Source organism: Takifugu rubripes, chromosome 5, assembly GCF_901000725.2.
Source record: "Takifugu rubripes chromosome 5, fTakRub1.2, whole genome shotgun sequence".
Classification (NCBI taxonomy): domain Eukaryota; kingdom Metazoa; phylum Chordata; class Actinopteri; order Tetraodontiformes; family Tetraodontidae; genus Takifugu; species Takifugu rubripes.
Window position 1 is genome coordinate 7837427 of NC_042289.1, and position 18936 is coordinate 7856362.

At 49.9% G+C, this 18936-nt stretch overlaps 2 protein-coding genes and 1 non-coding gene across 4 annotated transcripts; 2 read left to right on the forward strand and 1 right to left on the reverse strand.

Moving 5' to 3' along the window:
- Positions 1-392: 392 nt before the first annotated feature.
- Positions 393-9818, forward strand: mosmoa (modulator of smoothened a). Its single transcript, XM_003964615.3, has 3 exons — positions 393-1382; positions 5269-5481; positions 7788-9818. Exons 1-3 carry the CDS (start codon positions 1277-1279, stop codon positions 7970-7972), a joined length of 504 nt encoding a protein of 167 aa, XP_003964664.1. The 5' UTR covers positions 393-1276; the 3' UTR covers positions 7973-9818.
- Positions 9819-13359: 3541 nt separating this feature from the next.
- Positions 13360-18530, forward strand: sdr42e2 (short chain dehydrogenase/reductase family 42E, member 2). 2 transcript variants are annotated; one of them, XM_029836047.1, is made up of 12 exons: positions 13360-13469; positions 13857-14299; positions 14684-14779; positions 15024-15081; positions 15153-15271; positions 15354-15429; positions 15766-15848; positions 16330-16467; positions 16575-16640; positions 17078-17141; positions 17222-17295; positions 17933-18530. In XM_029836047.1, the coding sequence occupies exons 2-12, from the start codon at positions 13862-13864 to the stop codon at positions 18155-18157; spliced, it is 1437 nt and encodes a 478-aa protein (XP_029691907.1). In that variant the 5' UTR covers positions 13360-13469; positions 13857-13861; the 3' UTR covers positions 18158-18530. The 2 variants fall into 2 exon arrangements, with proteins under 2 accessions (XP_029691907.1, XP_029691908.1); XM_029836048.1 differs by lacking the exon at positions 13360-13469 and adding an exon at positions 14421-14481 and having other exon boundaries at positions 14154-14299.
- A 235-nt stretch (positions 18531-18765) lies between these two features.
- On the reverse strand, positions 18766-18847 carry trnal-uag (transfer RNA leucine (anticodon UAG)). Its single transcript has one exon. It is a non-coding gene; the product is annotated as a tRNA-Leu (tRNA).
- Positions 18848-18936: the final 89 nt, after the last annotated feature.

The window sequence follows — 18936 nt, forward strand, 5'->3', positions numbered from 1 at the left end:
CCTCGTTCATCAAGGAGGATTTGTTTTACCCCCGTTTCGAAAGTAGGAGAGGATGGCGGATGGGCACAGGAAGACTCCGTGTGGAACAGATCCAGGAACTTTATTTTAAGGCGACTTTGGCCCCGACCATCCTTGCAAAAGCATTTGAAAGGAAACAGAGGAGACAGATAAAGCGGTTACACAGCCACCCGCGTTTCACACAGGTTTCCTCTAAGGTTATCTCGGTTTCAGCGGTCCAAAAACCAACATTCGATCGCTTAATTACGGTTTGCAATTTAGTCATTTTGATGTTAATTAGCGAGTCTCAGAAGCCGGAAGAGGTAATCAAGACGTGTTAGGGTGAATAAATATGAACTAACGCACCCCGTTTTTCTGTTATCGCGAGAAGAGAGAGCCCCCCCGCCCCCCCGGGACATTTCCATGGTGTGTGTTTGTGAGGGGGTGTTCGTCTGATGTCATTTGAGAGAAAGGAAGGCAGAGCAAACGGTGGACATATGGACTGAAAACAAACAATAACCTTCCATCCAGACGTCTGGACGCCGGCCCGCAGCGGTAAAAGACCGAGCTTCACTTGTTTTTAAGAGGAGGAGGAGGCGAAGAAGAGGAGAAGACGCTGGCTAACGGACCGAAAGGTACCAGATGCTATTCCAGCGGAGAAAGAGAACGGGCTCGAATAGGCAGGGGAGCGTGATGGGCTCTCATTTTCCCGACGGCTAACGTGACACCTTCCCCCCAAAATACGGAGTCTTTGTGCGGAGGAGGGGAGGGGGACCTCGCTTAGCTTCTTCTCCATCCTGGTCCGCGTCTGAAATGCTAGCGCAGCCGCAGTCTCGGTCGTCGAGCCGCCTCTGGGCCGCAGCTCGGCACACCGAGCCCGAATCTGGGAAGTAGCTAAGCTAGCTGCCCGCTAGCCGCAGCTGTGCCCGATGCTGCGGCGGCTGCTGCTGCTGTTTAACGGATTTAAAAGGCGACACAAGCGTTTTCATGGCCCCGTTAACGAGTGACCCACTGTCTGACTTTATTTGAGTTAACGGGCGCTTGAAATGTGATGAATTTGTGCCTCCCATCCGAGCCTTTTTGTAGCTGGAGGCTCCCGTTGGCGTGACGCGAAGGAGCTACGTTGCTGCAGAAATGCCCCTCCGAACCCCGACAGAGGACTCCTGCTGAAGGGGGGGCGAGGTTAGACTGATAACAGCCACCCCGGATTTCTCTTCACCCCCGTTCGCAAAGCGAGCAGCAGATTTCCTCCACCCCTGCGGCTGCTTCTGCTGGCGGTATGGATAAACTCACCATCATTTCGGGCTGCCTGTTCCTGGCGGCGGATATCTTCGCCATAGCGAGCATCGCCAACCCAGACTGGATCAACACCGGTGAATCAGCAGGTAAATGACACGGGCGTGCACATCTACTGTCATGTTGCGTGCGTGCGCCCGGCAGCACATGTCCCAGCTGTTAACACAGACATCATACTCTTCAGAAAGAGTTACATTCGGGTGGGTTTTAATCTGCTGCAGCATCTTTAGTCCGATCTGTGCACTTCTGCTGCTTTTTACTGACCTCCAGGCTAAAATATCACTTCAACTCCATGTGATCAATATATTTGACTTCTGCCATGTTCTACCTCTCATTGTGTTTGGGGTTTGTTTGGTTTTAAAAAGGTTATTACCGTACTACACAGATTTAGCCTTGATATTTGCAAAAAATAAATACAAGTATGCAAACTTAAATTGGTGCTAGTCATGTGTCATGGGATAGTTCAAGTGTGACGTATTCATGGCCTACCTGCTAATTTTGGAGAGAAGCACACGTTGCTAACCTCCGTATTTATATCGGCGCTAAAAACACACATGGCAATTGATGGACAAGAGCTCCTCTTTGTTCCCTGTGCAGGATGACAGCTTGGTAAGTGGGTCAGAGCGGGACTATTGTCTACTGATACCCATCCTGTCTGTATTAGCTCAACAGAACAAGCAATCTGTGCAAAAACCAGTATTAGGGTTCCAGGGAAAGGAGGCCAGCGTTAAAGCGTATCCCGGTCAGTTGTTTTGCAGAGGAGGGGAAGCATCTGTGTGTAAGGGAGACCAGGTCCAGACTTTAGGCTATGTCAGCATTTTGACACCCCCCCCTTCCCGACTGTGGACGTTGTCATCTGGTGGGTGTCAAACAACAGTCTGCTTCCACCTCATTGTCTTTCCGCTCACTTCAGCCCACAAACTCCCCTCCTCTTGTTTTGAATGGGCAGTCCGACACGTGTTTGTGCCCTAACAGTATCGGGAGCGTCCAAGGTCTAAACACATTTATTTGCACATTGAAATGTTAACATTGTAGATAAATCCTCCCTGCGCCAAATGGTTTATTTGATGTCCGTGTTCATTCCCAGATTCTTCGCCACCAGATGCTAAAGAGTTCTAACGAGGAGCTTTTTCATATATTTACACCAAAAAAATAAGATTTTAAAGGACTTCTGTGGCTGATACTTGCCACCATTGCATCTACAGTTCAGCCACCCTCATCATTACCCTAGATTAGCAGTCCAGTCAGTTTTATTTCCTTCTGCGAATAGCAGCAGGACACTTTTGGTTTCAGAGATCCCATGTCTGTAAACGCCACACTCAGGGAAGCGCTTTCTCAAAAAAACAAACCCATACGTGCTCGTTATCCACGTCTCTGGTGTCCCTGGGTTATAAATACTCTCCAGACCACACATATTTCACTCAAAGAGGAAGATTATCGCAAAGTGGCTGCTGTTCCGAGCTGCTTGTGTAATAATAAACAGCTTAGTTATCCCGCAGCACAAAGAGGCCCCGATAACTGGAGTTTGCAGCTACACTTTGTATCAGTCACTCATTTTCCCCAAAACTCCGTTAATCCGTTTATGCAAAATGTAGATTTTGTGATAATAATAACACGGGTTTATACCAGAAATAGATGAAATGGGAGACTTGGGACTGTTTTTGGCGTCCTTTTCCTGAGCACAAGGACAAGCGCTGCCGTTGATACTGGAGGCTCATGGAGCTGCCCACTCAGCAGAGTCTGGTGGCGGCCATCAACAGGAAGAGCTGCCGACCGAACGTGACTCTGGTATTTCAACTTTAGACAGCGAGTGGCTCTACCGCTCCCTGAGTTGGAGGACTCTTGGTGCCTCTGACCGCCCGGTGCTGATCCGTCCCCGCAGGTGTTTTTCTGCTGCGCCACGTCTCCCTCTTACATTTGCACTGTCACGCGTAAGGAAGACGGCGGCGACATCCCAGCCGGGCGGATCGCCGGGAAATGTGTCGGCAAAGACGAACCCGAGGAGGCAAAGGGGCAGCTCAGCTGTTTTTGAGGCCGCCGGCTCAGAAAGAGAAAGCTGTACCACGACATCACCTCACGCGCTGTCAGGCAGGCACCAGGCGACCTCGCCGGGAGCTTTAGCATAACCTTTTGTTTTCTCCTAAAATAGAAAGAAAAGCGGGATATAACCGGAGCAGATTTGAGGAAGATTATCTCCAGGCTAGACGCAGTCGCCACTACTGATGCGTTAATGTTGGCAGCTGATGAGGGCCGCCGCTCACAACAGAGTCCATAAGCTTCTTGGGTAACGATGTGTCTTTTTGGGCCCGACACAGCTCTCTTGTCGTGGTCCGGTGGGCGGTGTTGCCTCCAGCAGCAGGAGCGCCGCGCCACCCACCACAGTTCAGAGGTCCGTTTGACTCATCCCCCAGAGCTTTCAAACAGCCGCGTCCTCGGCTCCGCTAACGACAACACCGTCCTGGGGATCACGGGCAGAGCCGGGCCTCATTTCCCCTCATTTAGAGTGAAAAGCACATTGTTTTCGTAAGGTAGCCGATCCACTCGCGATTCACCAGAACCGACCGGCTCCTGCGCCATGTTTCCCTGTTTCCACGCACCACTGTGTGGCAGAAATTCCTGCAGAAGCAGTGAAACAGCAGGAGGCTTCAGAACCCGGGAGGGGGGGGGGGGTCAGAGTTTCCCCCCATTAAACCTGCCTACTGTGGCCACCTGCCATGTTCTGCTTCGCTTCTCCATTGTTTCACGATGAGATAAAAGTGTTTGGTTCCTAAAACAATCGCCAAATTGGTACAAGGAACCCCACCCAGAGCAAGTTTCTTACGCGCTGACTTTCTTCACCGGGAATATATGTGATAAACAGGAATTCAAGGGGGGGGGGACAGACTGCGCAACATTTATCTCTCAATAAGTGCTGATATTGAACTGGGCGTATAAACGAATGAAGCGTCATTGTTGGTGTGGACTCCCGTGGTGAACAGGACAGGACCCCCCCCCCCCCCCACACACACACACACACACGGCAACACGAACGTTTCCTTCACATCTTTGCTCCTCTGCGTGCGTCGTGACAGAACTGCCGCCAAGCTCCCAGCTGCCTAGACGCAGCGACTGCTACACATTTAAATATGGACAGCCTGGACAGTCGGAGGACGCCGCTGGAGGACGCTTGTCTTAACCCCGAGGGGGTCGTTGGTCCATTTACAGCTGGCGTAAGAGTGTTTGCCACAGTCGTGTGTTTCACTCCCACCCAGAGATGATGCTTGGGTCTGATTTTAACGAGTGTTCTGTCCCCGTAGGCCTCTGTTTAGAATTCTCTGAACCGCACGCCATTAAGCTTCAGCCTGTTTGTGAATGGATTCACGCTGAGCCGAGCAGCAGGCGGAGGGACAGGTGCCCTTCATTCATATTCCGTGTCGGCGTTCCGGGTAATCCTGAAATCTGCGCCGTCCGCGTGGATCAGCCTGCAAATGGCTGTAATGTGCTCATCGGTTCCCTGCCGTGCGCGTGAGAAGCTGGAGGGCCGCGTGCAGCTCTCCGAGCATGTGGCGCCGGGCTGCTCATCTCGCACTTGTGCGTCCTTTTAGCTGCTAACTTTTTGTTGCACCGATTCTGTCATCCGCCGCTCAAAGGTGGCTAATTTTAGCAAGGTTGCAGATCCTGATTTGGTTTGAAAATGACACGGTTGGGGGACGATTTGGAGGGGTGAGAAGCGGACAGCGATGAAGCTGCTGACTGGGTCTCGGGAGCCCCTCCCTGGCGAGTGCTGCCTTCTCTCTTTTGGGGCCTGTGATTAGCAGAGAGCTGTCTGATGCGCCGTTGTTTTGCTCAGTCAGCTAGAAGTTCCCCTTGAGAATCTGCTAAATGAACAATGTCCCTCAGTTTAGATGCACTATTGGAAAAAGGTTCCACGTGTCCTGACTCGTGACTCTGGACTCTATTGTGAAGGATGAAGCTAACGGCATCTTCTTCCCGCAGGTGCCCTCACAGTCGGGCTGGTCCGGCAGTGTCAGACCATCCATGGACGGGACCGGACCTGTATCCCCCCGCGGTTGCCGCCCGAGTGGGTCACCACACTGTTCTTCATCATCATGGGTATCATCTCCCTCACGGTCACCTGTGGACTCCTGGTGGCTTCACACTGGCGCAGGGAGGCCACCAAATACGCCCGCTGGATCGCCTTTACCGGCAGTAAGTGGCTCTGAGTCGGGGTCCTCCACTTCAGAGGGGGCGGGAAGCACATTTCACCACCCGTCTCACTGTATCTGTCGCCATTTAACCTTTAAAAATGACTTTGCCACATTAAATTTATGAATAAACATGATTTTTCTCAAGGCAAGAGGATAAAAGACAGCAGCATGATTTGATGTGTGACCCAATGACCTTCCGAGGGCATTAGAGATCTGGAGTGTGAACAGCGCTTCCGCCTTGATGGTGATGCATACAAACAGTTTTGCATACTTCAACTCCCCCCTCCCAAAATACTTGAGTGGGTGGCTTGTGTGCTAGTACGCATCCTCTAGCATTTCTCGCTCTCTCGTTCTCCACCAAACATCTGCACAGATGCACTTGGTTCCAATCGGCTCCCATCTTGTGCGCTGTGGTGGATCTCTGTTTCATAAGGCTTGGGCGGGGGGGGTTGTTTGGGCAACAAACAGCCTGCGGCGACACGTCCTGACGCTGCGCTGCAATTCAAACCCTACTTGTGTTTTCTGCCCCGCAGTGTGTGGACACTGATATTTTCAGCCCGCCAGGTTAAATTGGAAGTTCTTTATCGGGTTTCACAACTCTTCCTTCCATTTAAAAGGCTGTTGAGTCACCAGACCCCTTCACAAACTGTCCCTTTAGCACCAATCTGTGTCACAAACTAAATTAGAAGGTATTGAGTCATTGTGTAACCATTGCAAAGGGAAGTAAGCTGGTTACTATGGCAACAGTGAGCAATTGTCAACCATGTCCTCCTGCAAAGCTTGGCCATATTAGAGAAGAGGTTTATTTATAGTACAAACGTCCTTTTTATTTTCTTTTACAGGAGAAATGAGGTTTAAACTTGCTAAGTGAGGGTCAGGGTCTCCCTGTGATGCATTTTTATAGCCGCAGCTGCAGCTAAACCCTTAACGGGGGTGTGGGGGGGGGCGGACGTTGGCATTGGCCATAGAAAAAAATGTAGAGCGTGAATATGTTCGTCGAAGTCGCCAAGGCTGAATTAGCGAGAGCCGGGCACCAACATGGGGGCACAAATGGAGGGAGAGGAGCGATTGTGGGGACGGGGCCTGTTTCAGAGAGCAAAACAGGTGATGAAGCGTGAGATACGGAGTCGAGGTTAGTCTGCACTGAAGGCAGCTCCAGGCAACCAGCACCTGAATGGATAGCTTTGTGTAACCAGCACAGACCGGCCTCTGTGTCTGCGCACGCACACACACACACACACACACACACACACACTAGCAGTTTAGCCACAATTGGCAGGGGTGAATGGATGGTATAATAGTCTGTACTGTGTAACATAAGACGTTAACAGGTTACTAAATATGATTGATGATTATAGAATATTATTATATGTGTGTAATTTCAAGTGTCGGCCAGGGTTTATGTTTAGTAGTAGCAGATCTGAGGTGAGCGTCAGCTGATGAGCGCCTGAGATTCACTCGTGAACGTGGCAACAACCCCCCCGACGGCTGTCAGAGACTTTTGGAGTCGGTCAAATTATACTTGAGTGAATTTCCATCTCACTCAAACGTTACAGCAATTTAATTTAATTTTTAGGCTGTTAAACTGTCCGGGCGAGGCGATCTTCTCCTGAATCCACAGAGAGACGCTTCTCTTCCAGCTTTTCTGTCGTCTGCGTCGACGTTCTCGTCGGAGAACCGCAGGTTTTTCTTGTATTTTTCAATTCCCCTTGACGACGTCCGCTCAGCTCAACAGGCGCTCCAGCGTTTGCTGGCCACATGATGGTGTTACAGGCTGTCCTGTCCACATCTGGAAGTGCCCACGGTGGTAGAGTTGTGCCGGGAAGACTAAACAGCTGTGAAATATCCCGTCTCAGCCTGCAGACGCCCTCGTTTTAATCTCTAGACTCCGGACCAACAAGCTGGTTCACATTGTGCGTTATTGACACTAATGGTGATAAAATACTATAAATTCGTCTTCCCTCACGACGAATGGCCCGGAGCTACGCAGGACTCAAACCCCCCAGGGACGTCTTTAAATCACCGAGAGAGTGCAGCAGTGGAGGTCGGCAGCCATCGGAAATATTCCCGTTTTTAAAGATGGGAAAAGCTTCACTCCCACGTTGCTCCTGATACGTCCACGCCGTCTTCCAGGACTGTGGACGGTTCCAAATAATCTCTAACCTGGCTCAGTTTCTGTCGCTAACTCTGTTAGCTTCCTCCTCCTTTATATAATAAACATCATCGCCAACGGTGATGGATGGTTATTGTGTTCCTGATGCGACCGCGCGCCTCTATTAACGCTTTCTTCTGCCTTCCTCTTCCCAGTGATCCTGTTCTGCATGGCGGCGCTCATCTTCCCCATAGGCTTCTACATCAACGAGGTGGGGGGGCAGCCGTACAAGCTGCCCAACAACACGGTGGTCGGCTCCTCGTACGTGCTGTTCGTGCTCTCCATCTTCTTCACCATAGTGGGACTCCTGTTTGCGGGCAAGGTTTGCCTCCCTGGCTGAGAGCCGACCGCGCCTTGCCCCCCCCCGGACCGACGGCTGGGGGGCTCTGGGGATTAAACAGGATTTTATAAAAAACACACAAAGACTGAAAATATCGACAAACTGTGGCCGCCAGCCTCTCACGGGCTTGTAATAAGGGACCGCTGCCAGCAGAGCGCCCGGGTACGGCAAAAGGAACAAACGGACAAAACGGCAAAGGCGGGCCGTGGACAGGAAGCTGTGGGGGGGAGGGGGGGTGTAAACGAGCACCCTCCTCCACCGTTGAATTAAATACAGCCCTTTCTTTGTTGTTGTTGGGGAAAGAGTGCCACCGCCATGGCAACCGCAGCCACAACGCCGGCACACAGTGGTTGAAGACCATTCGAAACTCCCCCCTCTGTTGCTATTTCGGGTTTTCTCGGCTATTTTCAGTTGTGTGTTTTTCTGTTGTCGTACTTTTTTGTGTTATCAAACTGCTCACCTCCACCTCCCGCCGCCACACCCCCCCCCCCCCCCCCCCCCCCTCCCAAGCTTGAGCCTAATTGAGGGTCGCTGACGTGAGTCCTGGTGGAGACCTGAGGGATTCTCTGCCTCCTTTTTTTAGGGGTTGGTTGAGCCGCAGCCGCAGAGGTCTGGAGCAGCGGGCGGACCTGTAAAGGAGAACGCCACTCGCCGCCAGAGCTGGCATTATGGTATTCACCCCAGGAAAACCGTCATTGGCATTTCACTAAAAAGCCATGTTGCCAATAAATCTAAAACTGTGAATTTAGAGAGCCATGATCTGAACCTAAACGCAACACGAACCATTCAAGTACAGGCGCAGCGGCGCCACTCTCCAGTCTCCGGGTGTGCGTCACCGCGGGGGTGGAGGTGAGCTCCATCGCGGCTGATTTGCGGCAAAAAGTATTGACTTACTGATGATGACATAAGGGAGCGCCGATAGTTGGGGGGGGTTCTCCTTTAGTGTTGGACAGGAAAGAGTATTTCTGTTTTTGTATACTGGTGATGACACTGGGACTGCAGGTCAGGTCCATGCATGGGGCTGTGCCTCGGTGTGCTGCACATGAGGCCTGTGGCTGGCACACACACACACACACACACACACACACACACACACACACACACACACACACACACACACACACACACACACACACACACACACACACAGTAAGATCACATCAGGGCTGCAGCGTTTGAACCGAACTGGGTCATAATCCTGATTAGCGTCCCAGATTTGGAGGATGCTGCAGATTTTCCCCTTTATGTGTGTGACAGATTCAGGTGTGACGGATTAACTGGATTAGATTTCTAATGCAACCATGACGTTGTAGATGACCGGATTTCACAGTAGTGTGTCTGCAGCGGGATCAGTAAAAACAAAAGTTGGCTAATTACGTTGAGATTCTCTCCCCTCTCCCTCCAGCTGACAGAAAAGTGTGTGTGTGTGTGTGTGTGTGTGGCGTCACAGAGCCCGGTCGCTAAGTCTTAGTTTGCTTTTGTCGTGTTCCTGTCGACCGCTCGGCTTCTTCTTTCAGCCTGATGGCGTAAAGGAACCGGACGCTCCGCCGTCCCGGTCGGGTGGGTTTTGGGCCGTGACCTGTTTTTGTTTAATACTGTACAGACACAAGAAGCAGGGTGTGTGTGTTAGGAAGCACTGTGCATTCAGCAGTATAGCTAACAGAATTCGAAGCACCGCAAATGTATAAAAAGAGAACTTCTTACCTCATAGTTTTTGTTTCTGCTATTATTTTGTAACCGTGGCAACGTGTGCCCTCTGGTTTGTTTCTCGCCTTGATCGGACGTCTTCACATAAAGCCTATGATCATAGGAAATTATTTATCACTGAATAAACAGAGAAAACGGGCGCTGGCCATGTGATTCATTAAAGGGTTTGAGGGCGTTGTTGTGGTTCTGTGCAGCTGAAGGTGACACGGCAGCTCTCCCCTCAGGACCGCGCCTCCATTAGCCTGCTCAGAGACGGGCCCGCTTCTCCGTCTCTGAAGTGCTGCAGCTCGGCCAATTGCGTCGCTCCGAGCGGACGCTCGAAGGTCCCTGAAGACCGGCGCGGCGGCCGGAGCGGAACTGATGCATGCTGGGTCTCCGTGGTCACGTAAGAGTCAAGAACACCTGGCTGCTCGCGAGACGTTTCCTGTTTCTGGCTGCAATAAAAAAGGTATGATTGCAAGTCTAGATGATTCATCCGGGATTTAAAAAAACCTCCAGAAAACCGGGCCCGGCATGTCCGACTCCTTTAAATGAAAACATGTAAAACATGAGTTCATTGTCCCGGTTGTTTCCCAGTCAGCTCTGCTCTCCCACTCTGGATTTTCCAGCAGAAAGGCTGAATCCTGCACAGACGCCGACATTCATCACCAACGCTGCAGGGTGGAGGCACCTGACCTCTGACCTTTTGTTCCCGACACAGCCGGCTGTTGTCTCAAGGATATGGTGTCTATTTGATGCGTCTCTCATATCATTTTTGAGGGATCTTCAGAAAATACAAGTGTATGTGTGTGAAGTTGAAGTATTTTGACTCTAAATATGGTTCTAGCCTGGTTTCTGATGTTTAAAGGAGTAAAATCTCATATGTAATCATTCTGGTTCATATCGGTTGAATATGGACAGATTATATTAATTCTAACCTCATATTATCATATGTAAATTAGACTGATATTATCCAGACCGGTGATTATGTGCAGTACATGTCGGTTTAGCTTATACTGAGTTTATATCTGCATTAGGTTAAAAACTAGAATGAAAGTGTTGGAGAGATTTTTCCACCAATATTCTCAGTCTGATGAGTAACAGAAGGGGACCCGGGTCGGGATTTATCTGGACAATACTGATGGAAAATGCAGCATTTGGGCTGCTATTGTTATCAGACATGTCTGTATTATGTTTATTATTGGATGGCCAGGCCCTGAAAGCCCTCAAAATGTGGCCCGACTCCGATAACTGACGCCATGGACATTAATTCTGTCCGACGGCAGCCGAGGATGATGGGAGAAATTCAGGTATTTGGTCATAAAAATGGCCAAAACTACTCACAGGTGTCTCACATCGGTTACCATTGGCGATCACTGAGGCTCAACAACAACACACGGGCGTAAAAATAGACTCCCTCAGCCTTCCTCTATGATGAGTGCCTCCTCTTCACCCATCAGCAGCAGCAGCAGGTCTCCACGGGTGCCCCAGTGCATGCTGGGAGTGCACAGGCACAGAGGTGCGTTTTAATGACCGTGTGAGTGGATTCTTCCTGGATTCCTTCAGCAGATCACCTCACTGAACTCTGTGACGTGGTTAAACACTGACGTCACGCGGACGCTCCCCCCCCGGCCCTTAATGGTGCTTCCGTCCTCTGCTTCTCCTCCCCGGTGGGCCCGCGGGGGCGTCACGACAGGTGGAGCTCTGCAATGATGCTTCCAGGAGTAACAGCCAAATACTGATGTTGCCGAAAAAGCTCCGACGATGGTGAAGCCGAAAGGTCGGAGGTCAAACACTGGCAGCATGTCACACAGAAGCGGAGTATCGGAGAGAGAAAGTTACGTGCATTAAATAACCGGATTCATTTATAACATACACATAGTGTCGCGGTGGGGGGGGGGGGTGACCTTCAAAGATGGATTAAAGAAACCATAATTGCTGCCGAGCTGAACAGTCATCTCCAATTTATATAAAAACGTAGAATCTTTTTGACCCGTGGCCAGCTGGCCGTGGTGAAGATCAGCTGGAGGTGGACTGCAATTTCCTTCCTGGTGTTTAAGGTTGAGTGAAGGTCAGTGAGGAGCGTCTCCTCTCTCCTCATCATATACCTTCACACACACACACATATATGGCTACACGCACTCACCGCATTAGTATTCACTGCTGCCTCCTGTGTCCCACTTTATCTGACAGGCGACTGAAAGACTTTAATTGATTCTTAAAATCCTCTTGCAAAGTGTTCACGTTCGGCGCCATTTCTCTTGAACAAGTGTGACCTCAGAGCTCCTGATCCACACACACGCATGAAACGAGATGACTAATCCACTTCAGTTGCTCGGTTCAGCAGCAAAATAAAAACTCGCCAATAGTAGCATAAAATCATTGACTACCTTTTAGATGGCGAGTCTAAAGCTTTTTGTAACAACAGCATTCTATTTTTTGCTACATATGTATTTGGTATCTCTCCCTTCCATTCCTGGGCCTTTCTGTCACGCATGTTTCTGTATGTTTATCTGTCTCATTCTCTTAGCTTATTCCAGTTTCCTCTCATTTATCAGCATCATCCTCGCGCAATCCCCTCTCTTCAGCAGCTTCCTTTCATCCCTTTTTGACCACTTTGATATTCTTCTTGTCCACATCCTGCATATTTTTCCTCATCCATCTAGATCTTCTTCTTCTTCAGCTTCTTCTTTCATCGCTTCATCCTGCTGATTCATTTCAACCTGTTGGATACAAAAACAAACGCCTTTATTTAGTCTGAAGTGGGCATCACACTATTGCAGGATCTTTGATCACAGGAACGCCTGGTGCAATGGCGCCACCTGGTGGTGACGTTTGAAACGCTCCCAGAAGTCGTGACAGGCGCGTCATTGACTATATACAGTACATCTAATCACACACACACACACACACACACACACACACACACACACAGATATATAGATTAAAAAATGACTAATGTTCCTTAGGGATCGATCCCCGCTGATAATAACCGTCCTATTTAACAGATAATTTAATCGTGTCTCTCCGGGATCCAAACCGCAACCTGTCCAATAACCGCAGCAGAACACGCAGCTTCATCTCTTGTCAACGTTGCCGCTTATCATGAAATTGCTTCTCTCCTCCAGAGCTGTAATCGTGTGTTGATTGTCGGAACATTTCAGGTCTTTTTTTCCGCTGAAATTAAATGTCAGCTCGCAGTTTACAGCCCGTCTGCTGAATAAAACATGAGGCGTCTGTTTCCTACAGAAACCGCAGTTTGAACCATCAAACATTATTTCTGTTTATTTCTGCTGCTCACCGTCAAAAGGTCACAACCTTTCCGGAACGATTTCCCCACATCGAAGCTTTCTAAAGATACTTTTGTGGTAAACTGTCCTCATGTTATGGGACAAGTTGTCCCAATCAGTAATCCAAGTGTAAAATTATCAATTATATTCTATGTGTAACATAATACCGTTATTATCATTGAAACGGTTCCACCACAAGGTTTAATTTATCATGCGTGAAAACACAGACATGATAGCTCCTAATTTTAGGTTGAATATTAAAATACATTTCTTTGTCCGTCCTGTTTGACATTCAGACCTCATTTCTGATAATAAACGTTTGACGTTTCTCTACAAAATAAAAGGCAGTAACATTCTGCGCGCTGCGTCCAGACTTTACGGTAATGGCGCAGTTGAACAGGTGATTGACAGGTGAGGGAGTCGATCCGTGGCGGGGGGATCCGACCGCGGAGAGGATCGATCCCGGATCATTCCAGCACGAGGCCGGCGCGTGGATGTGAGCGACCCGCGGGGACATTAAGGCAAGTAAAGTCTTAATCTGAGTATTTATACCTTTTTTTAAATTATTTATTACTCCTCGTTTATACTGCAGCTTTTCCTCCTTTTAACTTATAACTAGATGAACTACGGGACTAGTTTAATAAAATAAGTCAGAAACTAGAACTCATTCATTTGAAGGCCTCGTGGCTGTGTAATCAAATGTTTATTTAAAAAAAATATTTTAAACTGTATCATAGCTTCACCAAATATCCCTAAATAAATTTGAGAATGGATTATTGGGAAACTGGTGCAGCCCCCCCACCCCCCATCATCATCATCATCATCATCATCATCATCATCATCATCATCATCATCATCAACTCTCCCGTGTTCATAAATCAAGGATTAACCGATTGCCTCCCTTCCAGGATTTATGGAGCTGTGTGGTCCCGACTTGCGTGACCGTGGTGGCCCCCTGTGCCAGGTGAAGCACCTCCCCCACCACGGCGCCCCCCGCTGCCGCCTGCAAGCCGGCGGACCCGGCACGCAGAACCTCCCCCACCAGCCGTGGGTCAACCAGCGCCCGATGGCTGTCGCCTGCAGCCCGACTGTGGCACGCGCTCCCCGGGCCAGCGGGGCCGTGGCGCCCAGCTTCAGCAGCCAGGAGGGCGCCTCCTCCAGGAAGGGGGAGGAGGCGGCGATGGCGATGGCGCCGCGGGGCCTCACCGCGGGGAGGGTGCTGGTGACGGGAGGAGCGGGATACTTTGGGTCCAGGCTGGGAAGAGACCTGGCGGGTCAGGGGATGTCAGTGATCCTCTTGGATGTGAACACGCCTCCCCGTGACGTCCCTGATGGAGCCACCTACTTCCAGGTCCAAATCTGCTTCTTTTAAATGTCTTCACTAATTAAGAGTATCTTTAAGGTTCCGATAGCAGGTTTTTCTTTTATTCGCTATCGTCCAATGATTGTTTCGCACCCTTTACCCCCCTCAGTCACTCTGCCATCCAGCCCGGCTCTCTGGCCGGTCTGAGCGCCGGCTGGAGATGGACGCAGGTGAGTGATCGCCTCAGGTTGCCAGCTGACACCTGGATCGGGGGGGTGGAAGCCTGATTCGGGTTTCACCTGCAGACCTCGGGGCCTGAGCGCCTTAATTACAACTGTCTGCCCATTGGTTATTGACTCACACCACATGTGCTGTTTATTAGAAACTGGTAAGAATATAAAAGAAATGTATGTTTTTAATGTTTCCTCACAGGAGGACATCCGGGACTACTCTTCCCTGTATAAACTGTGTGAAGGCGTCGACTGTATATTCCACACGGCGTCGTATGGCATGTCCGGACCTGAACAGGTGACCTGGACAACTAAATTGCCTCATTGGTTCATTACAGACTTGTGGAAGAACAACAGATAAAAATGTACATTTATGATAAAGTACTGAAAGGCCAAGTACTAACGTAACAAAGCTAACAGTGTTAGCATAAAGCACAGCCAAGAGTGTTGGGGAAGACCAAAGTTTGGGGCTTTGGTTTCAATCTTTGACTTCAGCTGTTGTTTTTCTGTGTGTGTGTGTGTGTGTGTGCGTGTGTGTGCAGCTGAGGAAAGAGCAGGTGGAGTCGGTCAACGTCGGAGGCACCAAAAACGTCATAAACGGTGAGGAGATGCGACGTTTGATGCCATTTAGGTGCGTTTCAAGCCCGTTGGTGACTGTGCTGCGTCCTCAGTGTGTAAGGACAGAAACATCCCCAGGCTGGTGTACACCAGCACCATCAACGTGGTCTTTACCGGGCAACCTATCGAGGAGTGTGACGAGTCCTCGGCGTCGTACGTCCCCCCCGGCCTGGTGAGTATCACCAGGACGCCGTCGTTTCCTCCTCAGAACCGCCGACTCTGTGCTGAAGGCCTGGTTCTGTTGCGTGTTCCAGTACATCGACCACTACTCCAGGACCAAAGCCATCGCCGAGCAGATGATCCTCTCGGCTGACGGGATCCCCCTCAGAGGTACGAGCATCGACAGGAAGACGATTCCGATGCCGTGGAGCGACGCGCGGCACAAATTCCTGCTCTACTAGCAAGGGTTTCGGGTTCGCGCGTGTTCTTTAGGTTAACAGGTGCAGGGCCTCTTCTTTCCCCTGCCAGCGTAACCTTACACCTGTTCACGTATTCATGCTAAACCTAAAGCCAAGAGCTGCCTCCTTATGTACCGCAAGCTAAAGGTAAATAATCGGACGTCTCTGGCCCCGCCCACTTCCCCCCCACCTGTCACTCATGCTTGTGCGCTGTGCAAATGTGATGTTTTTCTACATCTGGTTCTGGTTCTGGTTCTCTGTCCCGAAGGTGGGGGCCTGCTCCGTACCTGCGCCCTGCGGCCGAGCGGGATCTACGGTCCGGATGAGAGGAGACACCTCTACAGAGTGATGGTGAGGCGCTCGCGCTAACAGCGTGGAAATAGAGGAAATACGGGTCCAGTGGAGTCTGCCCGGCAGAAAGAGTTCTGCCTGAGGCGTCTACATTATTGATGGCGTCCCGCAGGCGTCCGGTTACATCACCGCTTGTTCCAGCCGGGCCGACGCAGCCACGTTGCCGCTACGCCACGCCTCGAGAAAGTTGACGTGTGACGGGTATTTGTAGTGTTGGATGTGCATGGGATGAAGAAAAGAGTTGAATTTTTATGCAAATATGTCTGAAAATATCTATTTGGCAAATAAAAGGGCTATAAAAGAAGTGACGGTTAATCAAGTGTGCCCCCTAGTGGTCAGGTGACGCAACCCAGCTAAGCCCCTCCTCCTCCTGCGGTAACCGGAGGTCACAGGTCAGCGCGCTCGTGACGGGCAGCAGAGCTGTCGATCAGTGGCGGGTCACTGCGAGACGCACCAACTCTCTCTTGTCTCTGTCTCTCAGAGGAACGTGGAGCGCCGCCTCTTCTTTTTCAGGTTCGGCGACCCGCGGGCCCGGATGAACTGGGTTCACGTGGACAACCTGATCCTGGCTCACAGGCTGGCGGCCGAGGCTCTCACCCAGCAGAGGGACTATATCTCCGTGAGCGAAGTTATCAGGAATATGACAGAACTCCAGCCTCGGAGGTCTATTATTCATGTCCTGAACTCTCCAGTGTTTGTTGTTCCTGTTGTTGTTGTTGTTTTCAGAGCGGGCAGGTGTACTTCATCAATGACGGAGTCTCAGTCAACCTGTTTGAGTGGCTGTCGCCGTTGGTGCGTTGACGCTAAAATCAACACAAAACAACACTTTTTCCTCAACACATGTGTAAAAGTGTGACAGTCAGGCCTTTTGGGGTGCGCCACTTAGCAGCATCTAGCGGCCAGAGCGGGAACTGCACGCTTTGAACGCCAGTCCTCAACCCCCTCCCAACATCAGCGTCCTTAATGGGAACAAACAGGTCAAACCCAGAGCCAGGAAAGAACCCAAGAAGGAGGTTGTGGGTTTCACTGCAGGCTCGGTGTCTCTCTGGGTGTTGGGTGATTTGTGTCTTTGACGGCGAGTTGCCTCTAAATCTGATCCCAGTGAACTTAATAATCGACTAGCACAGCCTCTTGGCCTCTTAGCAACAGGACTGAAGGATGAATTCAGACTCATGCCTCCAGAATTCACTTTTTTTTTATCACTAATATTGATTGCTTTTCATCTGTAGTTTGAAAATCTGGGCTACAACGGATCTCTGATACGGCTGCCGGTCACAGTCGTCTGCTTAGCAGGTATCACTTCTTTTTTCTCTTTTATTGGGACGCCTGTTGGAAGAAAACACTAATTCCTGTCATGTTCTTCTCATTGTCAGCCAACCTGGTAGAATATTTACATGTATTTCTCAGACCTCTGATAGAAGTGCCTCTGCTCTTCACCCAAAACGAGGTAATTAAGCTGTTCTTTGGTTTTTAGCCTTTTCCGGGCGTTTGATTCCGATTTGACAGAGACGACGCGGTGGGACAGTCCTGGTGGGACAGTCCTGGTGGATGTCTTAGACGCCGGGCTGGTGTTTAAACCTAAAGACGGTTGTGCTGTCCGGGGTTGGCGAACGTGCGGTGTCTCAAGGAGCCTCATGAATACGTGATGAGGCTGTAACCAAAGCTGAGTGCGTGGGCCCGGGCCCAGAGGTCATTCAGTCAGACCGCTGCCGGGGGTGATCGATGATTAGGCCCTGAATAAATCATCGCCTGCCGAGGGTCAGCAGGAAGTTCAGGATGACGTGTACAGGAAGTGACCTCAGCAGACCCAAGTCAAAATAAATATAAATATCTCAACTGTTCAGAAAGAAAACGGGGGACCAGTGTAAGTGTGAGAAGAGTGTGGAATCTATACAAGGGCGAGGTGTGCAGCTCACTGCTCGTACATCAACCCTGACATTTTATCCCTGGGCTGTAAGAAGACGCAGCGACCATCAGTCACGGGTTGTGTCAGCGCGTCGCAGCGTGTTTGCCAGATGGTGGCTAAGAGGAGTCACCTTCAGGAGCTCAGTGACTGATATTGAGTGTGTTCTCCTTCGGTGCAGGTGAGGAGCATAGCTGTCAGCCACACGTTCAAGATTGACAAAGCCCGCCGAGAGCTGGGTTACTGCCCCAGGACCTACAGCCTGGTGGACTGTGTGGAGCAGTACCTGAAGAACCGACGGCGCCGCCCGGAACGGCTCTCTTCAAACCTGCTCCTCCGACACCTCCTCCTGCTGCTCCTCTTGGGTCTCAGCCTGATGCTCGTGACAGTATTCAGTCCAATTTAGACGCATTTTCAAAGAAAGACTGGGTGAAAGGCTGCCGACTAGGTTGTTTTATGTTATTTATTCTGCCACTGCAAAGGCTTTGTGAATAGCAGTCACCAAAGAAACATGCATTAGTTTTCATTATGTAATTCCTGTTTTTACCAAGTCAAAGACACTCAATTATTCCTCCTCCAGGCTGCTGAAAAGTATTAAAAGGTTATTACTGGGTCTCCAAAAAACCAAAACTAATGTCATACACAAACTATTTGAATTTTTGGTTGTATTTTCGAGATAAGATAGAGATTTGTTGTGATTTACTCACTTTGCTAGATCGATTAGAATGTAATTACTGATTTTTTTTAAATCGTTTTAGCAATAAAAGCTAGAATTCTGACTGTATTTGATGGCTTATTTATTATGTATGTATGTAGCTGTTTATGTCCACTAGAGGGCGCGAGTGTACTTTTTTCCGACGTTATTAACAATTCACAAGCCACGCGTTGCGTTAATAAAATATGTCTGAATAAGTTATTTTTGTCACAGAAAAGGACCACCAAGAGACAAAATATATATGGTCGAATGTATATTAATCACAAAGTTGTCAAAAGAAAAGGAAAAGAAAAATGTTCTGGCAGCGGTGGGATTCGAACCCACGCCATCGAAATGACTGGAGCCTAAATCCAGCGCCTTAGACCACTCGGCCACGCTACCTGTGACGGCCGTCTACCTAGAGGTTACCAGAAAAAGTGGTACATCGAGCGACTTGACTAGAAAAAAATCTGCCGTATCGCTCTTAATTT